Source organism: Electrophorus electricus, chromosome 3 (genome assembly GCF_013358815.1).
Source record: "Electrophorus electricus isolate fEleEle1 chromosome 3, fEleEle1.pri, whole genome shotgun sequence".
Taxonomy (NCBI): domain Eukaryota; kingdom Metazoa; phylum Chordata; class Actinopteri; order Gymnotiformes; family Gymnotidae; genus Electrophorus; species Electrophorus electricus.
In genome coordinates this window covers 2,098,354-2,109,530 of record NC_049537.1, presented here as the reverse complement: position 1 = coordinate 2,109,530, position 11,177 = coordinate 2,098,354, and the positions used below count along the sequence as shown (strand labels likewise).

Here is an 11,177-nt window from a genome sequence, read left to right as displayed (position 1 = left end):
GAAATATGCTATTCATCCATTTTTGCATTGTTGTGTGCCCTGAGCTCAAGACATCCTTCAGATGTTCAAATCCATGCCCAGGCTCGTGCCCACACGTACGCTCTATTACGCCACAACACCCGCCTGGTCGCCATGGCAGCCCCAGCTTTCTCTCACAGAGGATTCTTTCAACAATAACTCGTTGAGTCAGGACCAGTCATTACAGAACATGAGCCTAAAACATTTGAAAAGAGCCAGAGGTAGACCTCTCAAAAAACGGACTAAGTGACCGAAAGGCATTCTGCCTACCTGCAACCTTTCAGAAATATGGGACCTCCGTTCAGACATCCAAAGAGATTACAGTGGTACCTGAAACGTTACCACAAAATGCTGAAGATCTCAATAATCTGTTTAATAACCAAACCATGTACAAACGTATTCTCCTACTGAGATTCAGATAGACCAGTATTGCATTGAGAGGACATCAGAACAAAATCACATGCTCATTTGTAGCTCCATTACCAGCATACACTCAAAACAATCACCATGGAGACGCTGCCAGTCCGCCACCGGACCAACTCTCTACACTCCAATGACGACTATGAAGTATGCTGACTCCAGTGATGAGCAGTCCCTTGACCCTGCATATTTTATATGTTTTAGCCCTTAATAATGTGTTTATCTGAAAGTCATAAATGATAAGATGTTATTTGCAGTTTAATACTGTTCATTGTGAATCTGAGATTAAATGCTTATTGCAGTGGAACTACAATAACTGTGTTTTTTAATGGCAGATGTAAATGGGATTTGATGCTGGATGAATCTCTGTGTTATAGTGTTACATCTTCACATAACATTCTGGCTTCACGCACATGTTCTCCACACAAACAAACCCTCTTATACTCTGCTGTTACGCCTCTCAATGTATTTATGGACACCACGTTATGCAAATGAGTGGATCCAAATCTTACCAGCAGAAACTGCCATTATGCATTTTGCTTTGTTAGTGTTTATGTGTGCACATGTGTGTGTGTGTGAGAAAGAGTGAGGGTGAGACTAACATACACACACAAAACACAACTACAAAATATAACACTAAATAGCGAAGGACACTTAGTGACTCAGTGAAGAAGTGGAAGTTTATTTCTTCACCTGGGTGCCAGCACAGAGAAGAGTCTTGTTGCAGGTCTTCTGTGTGTCTTGAGGGATGGTGGATCAGGTGGAGCAGTACTAGAAACTGGAAGGCAGCGTACTGCAGAACAGAGTTTGATTCGAGCCTTTATGGATGTGGGAGCGGGTCCAGCTACAGCTTTACAGGCGAGCGTCAGCGTTTTAAATCTGGCGTGAGCCGCTACAGGGAGTCGAAGGAGTGAACGCAGCAGTGGGGTGACGTGGGATCTCTTCAGGAGGTTGAAAACAATGGATGAGTTGTAGCGGTCTGATGGCACAGAAGGAAGGCCTGCCAGGAGCGAGTTACAGAAGCGCAATCTCGAGATGACAAGACAGTAAACAAGCACATGAGAGACTTTTGTGGAGAGAAATGGTCTGATACCGTTTGTGCTAGCATGTGAATAGTATGTGAGACAGTATATATGTGTGTGTGTTAGACATATTATTATTATTATTATTATTATTATTATTATTTTTAAAATCCAATCGTTTGGTATAACAGTGTAGTTTATACGGTCTAAATATTTGAGCCTTAGCTGACAGTCAGCTCATGTAAACAACTTGCGTGTAAGCTCCGGCAGGTGGCAGTATTAGGTTTCCGGACACATCGAACTGCTTTTGATAGAACGAAAAAGAGCGTGCACCGGATATCCTTCAGCCTTGCATTGTGGGATTAAGTCCGGAGCTCGCGAGTGTGGACGTGAATATAATGGCCGTAATGAATTAGCTGCGGCTTGGCGGCGCAGGACCCGCAGCTCGGTGCACGCAGAGCTGTTGCTAAGCGCGTGTAGTCGCGAGATAACGTCAGAACGTGCCCGGCGACGCGTCTTAGACATGCGCTCCATCACGCACGAGCCCGACCTTAGACGTGCTGTGATCCGCGCGAAGCAGAGCGGCTAGCCGTGCGTTTCAAGTCACGAAGCCACCTTACTGTCACCTTACTCTCACCTTACTCTCACCTTACTGCCACTCCGCCTCTTCAGCAGGAGCACCGCCTCGCGCCGGCGCGACCGAGGCTCGCGGCGGACCTAGGTGGCGCGTGCGCCGTCGCGTCGTCTGGTGTTGGGGTCCGGAAACTCCGGCAAAGACCCCCCGATGGCGTCCTCGTCTGGGAACGACGACGACCTCACCATCCCGAGGGCGGCGATCAACAAGATGATCAAAGAGACGCTGCCCAACGTGCGCGTGGCCAACGACGCCAGGGAGCTCGTGGTCAACTGTTGCACGGAGTTCATCCACCTCATCTCGTCGGAGGCAAACGAAATATGCAACAAGTCGGAAAAGAAGACCATCTCCCCAGAGCATGTGATAAACGGTGAGCGCGTGTGCGTGCACTGCTCATCCCCTTCACGCGCTCGAGTAGGTCACCTCAACACACACACGAGGACCACTTCACCACATACAGTGGCAGTGGAAAACTACATGAAGTGAGCACCTCCAGTGAACCTGGGCTGTGAAATGCAGGCTTGCGTCCCCTTGCAATTTGAAGATGAACTTTTTGATGAGTTCCATCTCCATCCAGTCTACTGGTGTACTGCTCAGCGCCGTGCTGGTAACCCCTGTGCACTGCGTGGCGCACCACATAGTTCTCCAGCTTTGGTTTGCCTAACCTGACGCTTGCGTGAGATTCGAACCCATTGTTGACTTTGCATGTGTGTTTGGACAATAACGAAAGAGAAGTTCCCATAGAGCTGGTGTGCAAATCTGGATGGCTAGGGCAGATCGAGCCCTTGTTGGAGCACCTTGTCACGCCTGACTCAGGGATAAAGGCAGGCTTTAAAAGCTGTAGGGCCCAAACCTAGAGGACTGATTTTAATTTATTTCAAGACAACACACAAGTGACGCCTGTGTCCACGGATCCTCTGAGCTTACCAGCGTTGCATTTGTTTATTGTGACGTGATGGGTGACTGTTAATGGAGTTCCTTGTGCTTGTTTTCCTGCAATGCACCTAATTTAAAAACGTCACCTGTAACCCTTCTGATGAGTGCTATGTGTTTCGAATGAAAATTCACTAGTTTGACCGGTTCAGGGGTCTCTCTCTAAATGCAATTAGTTTGATGACAACTCCGTTGGAGAACTTGTGAACAAGGATACAATGGCTGTTCCAGTAGACCCCCTTAGAAACATTGTATCATGTAAAAGATTTGACCTTAAATACAGATGAAAGGATAACCGTGTTTGCATCTCATCCTGGGTTCATACACGTTGCTGTTGGGTGGTATAAATTAGAAAAACCCCCAATGACTTATTCTTTTGTCTGTCTGTCTGTTTTTAAGCACTGGAAAGCCTCGGCTTTGGGTCGTATATAGCAGAAGTGAAGGACGTTTTGCAGGAATGTAAAACGGTTGCGCTGAAACGGAGAAAGGCAAGCTCACGCCTGGAAAACCTCGGCATCCCTGAGGAAGAACTCCTCCGTCAGCAGCAAGAGCTCTTCGCCAAGGTAACGCTCATGAAAGGCTCTCTGCCTGATGGGCAAACTGGGAAAACGTCCAGAACCAGTTTTTAGCTGTTGCAGACGTGTTTCTCTTTATCCCCCTCTACTTCGGATTTTTTTCTGTCAAACGTGGTTTTAAGAGACTCGTCTGTATTGTCCCTGACGTGCTCTATGTGAGAATAATCTGCAGTGTTGACCAGAGTCATGCGCTGTCTGCACAATTATTAGGCAAGTTGTATTTTTGAGGATTCATTTTATTGTTGAACATCTGCAGTGTTTTCAGTCAATCCAAAATGTTTAAACCTCAAGCCTGAATATTTAGGAAAGTAAAAGTGAGGTTGTGTCTTTCTTAGGAGAATATCTGTGTGCATAATTATAGGGCAACTATTAGTGTGCAGAATTATTATGTAACTACATAAAACACAGAAATTTTCCCCATCTCACTTGTTTATTTTCATCTGTTAAAGTGAGATTAATAAGAAAACAACTCAAAATGTACAAATAAACATTTGATATTTCCCCCACAAAAAAGTGATCAGATAAGCCATCCTTCTTTACAATAAGTCATAAGCCTCCATTCATGGAGTCCGTCAGTTTCTTAATCTGTTGACAATCAACTTTTTGTGCAGATGCAGCCTCACCCTCCCAGACAGAGCTGTACAGTTTTCCTTCACAGTAAATCTCCCGTTTAAGAAGTTCTCAATTGGGTTTAGGTTGGGTGAGGAAGGGGGCCATGTCATTATTCTTTCATCTTTTGAGGCCTGTACAGACTTTTTCCTGTACCACTGCTTGAAGAAAGCGTCTTCAACTCCCAAACCTACTCCCAGTTGTTAGATTTTGAGTCCATCTTCAACCTGAAAAGGTCCAACTAGCTCATCTTTACTAATACCAGCCCACAGCAGTACCCCACCTCTACCTTGCTGGCAAAGTGGAGCTCTGTGCCGTTACCGATCCTGCCACGGGCCCGTCCACCTGGTCCGTGAAGAGTCACTTGCGTCTCATCAGTCCATAAAACCTTTTGAAAAATCTGTCTTCAGATATTTCTTGGCTCCGTCTTGACGTGTCACCTCATGTGTCTTGTTCAGTGGTGGTGGGGTTTCAGCCTTCCATACCTTGGCCTTGTCTCTGAGTACTGAACACCTTGTACTCCTGGGCACTCCAGGTAGGTTGCAGGTCTGGATGACAGCACTGGAGGATAACGGGTTCCTGGTCACTTCACATTTGGCAGTTAATATGCATCTTTTTTTCTCAACACGTTTCTTGGGACCCTGTTGATTATTTGCAACAAAGGGTTTGATGGTTCTGTGATCACGCCCCAATGTGTTGGCATCCCTTTACAATTTTTTTGCATCACTTTTTTACAATTTTTTGACTTTTCAGAGTCAGTTAAATCTGTTTTTGGCCCATTTTGCCTAAACAAAAGAAGCTGCCTAATAATTCTCCAGACCTTGATATAGGGCGGTGATCTCGTTATGCCACACTCTCCCTCATTACACAAATACACATCACCTGATATGCTTAAATCCAATAAGCATTCAAGTTTATACAGCTTGGAACTGGAAAATATGGTTAAAAATGATATGGTCAAAATACTCTCTTGCCTAATAATTGTGCACACAGTGTAGTGATGTAGAGTTTATCCCTGCTGCACCTCAGAATTATGAGGTCATTCTCGAGCCACCCATGATTTGAGTCAGATATGTTGATGCAAGGAAAACACCCCCATAAGCAGTGGGGAGAGGATATGAGAACTGTACTTTACACAGTGTACAAAATGGTATGCTGTTGAAACAGGCAGTTTTCACATTACGGAAGCCAGACTCTGATGGTCATTGGTCCTTAGCCTGTGGTCTGGTTCCACACGGTGTACAGTTCTGTTGAACTGCGGTACGTTTGGGTACCGTAATCAAGAAGTTTCCAAATGTGAACCTCTAGCAAATCCAACACAACCTCAAACCCCATCCCCTCACTTCTAGATCTGTGTTATACCCCCACACATCTAATTGTCTGCCATTATCAGTAGTGGTCAACAAAGTTTCTATATTCTTAGATTTGAGAGCAGCATAAAGTTCTAGGTCCTAAACAGAGCTATGAGCCGTGCAGGTAGTTCCCCGAGAACGTCCCCCCCGGGTCGGTCTTGGCGCTGTGCTTGCCCATTCTTCTGCTCTGTGGCGTGGCGCATACAGCACCCTGTGGCTTGTGTCTCCCGCAGGCCCGACAGCAGCAGGCGGAGCTCGCGCAGCAGGAGTGGCTGCAGATGCAGCAGGCAGCCCAGCAGGCACAATTGGCAGCGGCTGCAGCGTCTGCCGGCTCCGCCCACCAGGCCGGCTCTGCCCAGGAGGAGGAGGAAGAGGACGACATGTGACGCCGTTCACAGACGGAAGACGTTTTCTCTCTGTTGACTTTTTTTTTTTTTTTTGTCTGTCATGTTTTTCCCCCTCCCATATGGTTAGCCTTTTCTTCTCTTTCTTTTTTGTTCCAGTCTGTTTTTATTTCAAGGGCGTGTTTTGATTTTTCCACTCCATCAGAGCTGTTCCGTTCCAAGGCGCCGTAGTGTGTGTGCATCGTAATTTGGGGGCAACGAGTCATATTGTGTTTAGTAGCATGAGCTGCGTTGTGTTGACTTGCTCATGTGTGTATGCAGGAGTGAGCGTGGGAGCACTGGGATGGGGCTCCTGTTTTAGGTGAACTAGAGTTCTTGCTCGCATTTTGTTTTTGTAAAATAGTTACAAAAATGTGTTTTTCTCTTTTTTTGGCAAAGTGATTTTTACAGTAATGTTTCTTTCATCTTCCTCTGTACGTTATGCAGAGTGCTGATCTGGAAAACAATGTAATATAGGATTTTTCTTTTTGTTTAATTTTAGGTTAAGAATACAGTATACGTAGAATGCAGCTAGTGTCTGGCCTGTGTTCAGAACAGTATTGAAATGAAAACCATTACAAACTAACATCTGTCTCTTTAGTACCAAAGACAGAAAAGACACTTAAGTCACCAGATAGTCTTAAGAAATCTCCTGTTTTTCACCATCTCTGCTGAATGAAAGGCTCTGGTCTGAACAGTACTCGAGTCACTGTAAGTGTGTTAATGGCAAATATCGCATTGTAAAATGTTTTCACATCAGAACGGATGCCTTCCCATCCATTTTTTCTGGTGCAGTGTGTTGGTTGCATTGTGAATGCGTGGTGAATTATCTTGTGACGACTGGTACGTTTTAGGTGTGTGTTCACATGCCTTTGCAGAAGCTGTAAGCTGTATTCTCTAAGCAATAAAATTCAACATGTTTTATAGTCAGAGCCCTCAGAATGCAGTTTTTTTCTTTAATTTGCTCGTGTTTGGTAATTGATTATATTTAGGTTTTAGCATGATAAAGTTTAACCCAGGTCAAATCAAGTCAAATTTATTTTAAAAGCACATTTAAGATCAGCAACAGTTCATCAAGATGCTGTACTGTAGACCAGCAGTAGTGGGGTCTAAAGTGAGTTTTGGTACCAGAATTAGAGCAGCAAATATTGACTAGATGCCCGAGAGTAAAATCTACACTGATCGGGCCTCGCTGATAGATGGCGATGTGGCGGTCGACTGTGACGGGCTTCGCCGATAGATGGCGCTGTGGCGGCTCGCAACGAGGAAACCGGAGCCACTCGGACTCCGGTCCTCCAGCGTTCCCGACGCTCCGCGCACAGAAGTGAAAGGTCGCCTCTCCCGTTCCCCCGCCGGAGCAGACGAGCTCGGCTGGCCCCGGACACACAGCCCGGTCCCCCGCCGCCCACAGCGGCTCTAAATCGCCTGGAAAACCGAAAGCAGCTTCGCCTCGATCCCGGAGAGCAGTCGGTAACGTGCGTTTCAGCGGGTCGTTCCTCCCCGTCCGTCCTGGGCAGGTCAGTATATGTCTATATATTATATCTATATATTATTACTTGGCGCGTGCGCGCGCGCGCGCGCGTGTGTGTGTGTGTGTGTGTGTGTGTGTGTATGGGCAGGTGAGTGGTAGTTGTGTGTGTATACATCTACATATTAATACTGGACTGTAATATTTATAACATGTCGCTAGCTGACTGATGAAGGTGTGTGGGATATTTGGCACTACGCCCCTGTTTCAAGTTTTCAGTTTGGTTGTTTGCCGTCGCTATCTGCGATTTTGTTGAAATGTACATTTAGCTGACCAGATGATGGTGTCGTCAACATAAAGATTTAGTTAAAAGTATCATTAATATTTAGAAAACTCTGAAAAGTGATCGCTCCAGGGTGGTAAGCATGGTTTCTGGGGTGTGTTGTTTGTCTTAACGTTTCATTTGAAGTGTCAGGCGGAGTTGGATCATGTCGCCTAAAAAGTGAATGTGTAATAAATGTAGTACCTTCTTAGTGTTTCCCAGCGAAGTTGGGACAAAACTCAGGTACGATCATGTGAAATGACTCACCCCTGTACTGATGTGTGGACTAAAAATAAGTGTCAGGGCAATTAATCATGCAGTCAGTGAATCAGTCAATCTGTTTGTTTTTGAACATATATACGTATCATTTCAGATGTATCTAATGAGGTCGTATAATGAAGAGGGTTTGGTAATTAGTGCTGCATATGCCGCCTGCCTTTTGGCTGCTGGAATGTTGCAGTGTGGTTTAGGCAAATGAATTCTCAGGTAGTTGCTGTAGAAGAAAATAAGGTGAGGTTTATTAAGGACTAGTACTAATAGTCAGTACCTTGTATATTTAGTTCTTAGATATCCATCTACTTTTTCTTATACTGTAAAAAACTAAACTAAAATAAAGTGTAGCATTGTCTTATCAAGAGATTGCTTTTTTTTGTATGGTACAGGTGTGAAAAGAAATGTTACATGCCAGATACGTCTACCTGTTGTGACTGATGCCATCATCCATCATGTGGCTGCGAGATGTCAGTATAGTTGGAGTTGACTGTATCCGCTGTGCTTGTGCCAAATACTTACGGGAGTCCAGCTCCAGCCGACACATTCCTGGAATATGCAAATGTAGAATTACAGGTGTGGTGTGAACATAAACACTTCCTTCCAAAGGTTTGGAGACACCTAGTGTTTTTTTTTTTTTGTTTGTTTTTTTAATGAGTTCATGAATGAGCATTGTATTTTTGTTAGCATGCAATGACTTAATATTTTTAAACTCAACCAGGTTTATTTTTGTATCTTTTTAGCTTTGCTGTCTTTCTGGAATCACACTTCTCCAAGAAATAATTGATGCCTGTAATTTCTTGCATGTATTAGCTAGCTGTTCACTGGACTGACCTGCTGTCTCGGGTATGCAGGAGTTTTCACTGAGCCATGCTGCAGTTTACCAGTTCAGCAGCAGGTCAAATGATGCCCAAATCAGACTGGAGACACACATGCTGCTTTGGGTCTAGAGGTCGAGCTGGGGATGACCTGTCACCTTCCTCGACCTCTGTGTTTGCTCACCAGCTCTGCAATAAAAATAATAAGAAAAAAAACAAAGCTATACTTGACTTTATGCTATTTTGCCTATCTGTTCAATTGCTGCTGTGGTCTTCACTGGGCTGCTGTTTGTGTGTATGAGTTTATTCATACAGATATTGCGCAGATGTATTGGAAGGCATTATTTCCTGGAAGCTGTGCATGTGCCTTGACTCCGAACCACAGAATCTGAGCAAAGTCTGTGTTGTTCAGAAGTGTCCATCATCTTGGCTAACAGGCAGGTGGTCCTTAGCAGCCTGGGTTGCAGTAAACTCCACAGTTACATCTCTTAAATCGATTGGTCAGCTAGCTCGGTGGATCTGGAGGTTTAACTACATATCAACTACATACCATCTACACATTAGCCATCTGGACAACACATAGTCTATGCGTCGTTTAGTTAGCAAGCTAATAAAACACAGTTATCCATGGTTTAAGTGCATTGCATGATGGGCAAGCTCCATTTTAAATGGCTTTTTCAGTGCAGAGTTTCTGGCAGTATTGCCTAAATAAAAAACCCTGTGACTGACATCACTGTGTACTGCATAATCCACAGTTTGTGAAGCCCAGCCCTGCTTCTCACAGTAGGGAACAGGCTCTGACCCAAAAACAAGATTTTTTGCCACTAAGGCTGGATATATATATTTGTAGTCCAGTTCCCCTGACGAGAATGTTGCATTATTACATTTTAGTCCTGGTTCTATTACCATTCACATGGACACATTTGCTATGGAGCCAAAAGGCATGAACAAAAGTTGTATGAGTATGGTCACATCCTGACTGAATAGCTTGTATGACCTATATTTTGTGAGATTAATTACGATGGTCAGTCGAACTAGAACAGTGCTCTCTGCTGAGATAAACACACTGGTGGGACAGCAGAATATGTCGCTGCAGCAAAACAGGGTGAGGAATTCTTCTGCTGCCATCTGAATATGTGAGCATTTTATGTTTTTTCCTATATGTGCAAGTTACCTCCTCACTGCTCCACGTTTGCACTACCACGGTCTTTGCGGTTGCACCTTGTGACGTCACATCTTGAGTTCGGTCCCGTTGGTGCCTCGGGCCCGTACTGTGTTCACACTTCCAAACGAACCACGCCAGAGGTAGGCTGCAAGCAGGAAGAGACTCATCTGCTCGAGGGGTCTTGGTCCGCGTATTTGGTGCACACCAGAGTTGGAAAGGCACCAGGGTTTGTTTTCATTGAACCTGAACACACCCCAAGTGTCTAGAGAAGATTAAAAACTGATGAATGTTTTTTGACCATGTTGCTCTCCTGCAGTGTCTGTGTGCCCCCTCTTTTTAAAACTTTAAATTTGTACAGCTTTCACTGTTAGGATCTCGTGACTTGTAAAGGAATGAAGGTGTCCATTGCAATAGACTAGCCTATAACTGACTCCCTGTTACAGTCTTGATTGTGTGAGTGTGTTTTGGTTCATATGCTCCAAGGAGTGCTCAACGTTTACTTAAGGAAGGTTTGGTGAACCTGTTGGCTGGTCAACAGATGCTATTGGTCCACAGTCACCTGTAGAATGGAGGTTATCTTAACTAGCAAATGTGGTTTATCAGTCTGGCTCTGTCCCACACACACCACACCCCTGTGGTACATGGCTATGTTTACCACTGCCTGAAACCTGAGCACCACCAGACTAAGCTACAGAAAGGTGGTTTCATTTATGGAAAATTGTTTTCTTCACGAACGGCATAAGTTCTGTGACTGGAAAAGGTGTCGATGCAGTGTTCAGCGTTTCTTTGGCCCTGTTCTTTTGTTTCCCACTCCTGTTCTTTCCTGAAGGGGAGTTCAGAGGTCACAGGATTCTGGTGAGCTAACATTGACTGCCGCTTTACGTACGGTTCTAGCTGCTTTCGGTAAGTTTAGATCTGTCCTCACACTCTCAAGCTAAACCACAGAGCCGGAGGGGGAGGGTTCAGTGCAGTTGGTCATTTCTCTGCTCTAACACACCCACTGCAACTTGAGTGGTTGTGTAATGTTTTTTGTTTTTCTTAAAAATATATTTATCTTTTTTAAACTCAAGTTCTATAGATGTGAAACCATGCCAGTTGTTTGTTGGGAGTTGTTTGTCTGGTTTAGATGTTCGGTTCAGGTTGGTCACTGTAGATATAAACAAGTGTTTTGCGTAACAAAAAGCAGAC

The 11,177-nt window shown here is 44.7% G+C and overlaps 2 protein-coding genes across 5 annotated transcripts in view; both read left to right on the top strand.

The window, feature by feature from the left end:
- Positions 1 to 1,075: 1,075 nt before the first annotated feature.
- Positions 1,076 to 6,876, top strand: dr1 (down-regulator of transcription 1). Of its 2 annotated transcripts, XM_035524746.1 has the most exons (4): positions 1,076 to 1,522; positions 2,133 to 2,464; positions 3,427 to 3,590; positions 5,797 to 6,876. In XM_035524746.1, the coding sequence occupies exons 2-4, from the start codon at positions 2,245 to 2,247 to the stop codon at positions 5,947 to 5,949; spliced, it is 537 nt and encodes a 178-aa protein (XP_035380639.1). In that variant the 5' UTR covers positions 1,076 to 1,522; positions 2,133 to 2,244; the 3' UTR covers positions 5,950 to 6,876. The 2 variants fall into 2 exon arrangements, with proteins under 2 accessions (XP_035380639.1, XP_035380638.1); XM_035524745.1 differs by having other exon boundaries at positions 1,076 to 2,464.
- Positions 6,877 to 7,231: 355 nt separating this feature from the next.
- Positions 7,232 to 11,177, top strand: part of si:dkey-44g17.6 (guanine nucleotide-binding protein G(I)/G(S)/G(O) subunit gamma-12) — a 28,213-nt gene continuing 24,267 nt past the window's right edge. Inside the window, exons 1-3 of one of the 3 annotated variants that reach the window (XR_004775812.1) lie at positions 7,232 to 7,463; positions 8,399 to 8,582; positions 8,750 to 9,010. The gene's annotated coding sequence lies outside the window, so the exon portion shown is untranslated. Of the gene's footprint in view, positions 7,464 to 8,398; positions 8,583 to 8,749; positions 9,011 to 10,722; positions 10,845 to 11,177 lie in introns of those variants that run through there. The other 2 variants (XM_027028926.2, XM_035524462.1) reach the window with 2 other exon arrangements.

What these genes read in the sequence shown, in the direction of transcription:
- dr1 (XM_035524746.1), top strand. Translation starts at nt 2,245, where the DNA reads ATGGCGTCCTCGTCTGGGAACGACGACGACCTCACCATCCCGAGGGCG. An exon ending in CCCAGAGCATGTGATAAACG is followed by an intron (nt 2,465 to 3,426) that starts GTGAGCGCGTGT and finishes TCTGTTTTTAAG; the next exon opens with CACTGGAAAGCCTCGGCTTT. An exon ending in AGCAAGAGCTCTTCGCCAAG is followed by an intron (nt 3,591 to 5,796) that starts GTAACGCTCATG and finishes TGTCTCCCGCAG; the next exon opens with GCCCGACAGCAGCAGGCGGA.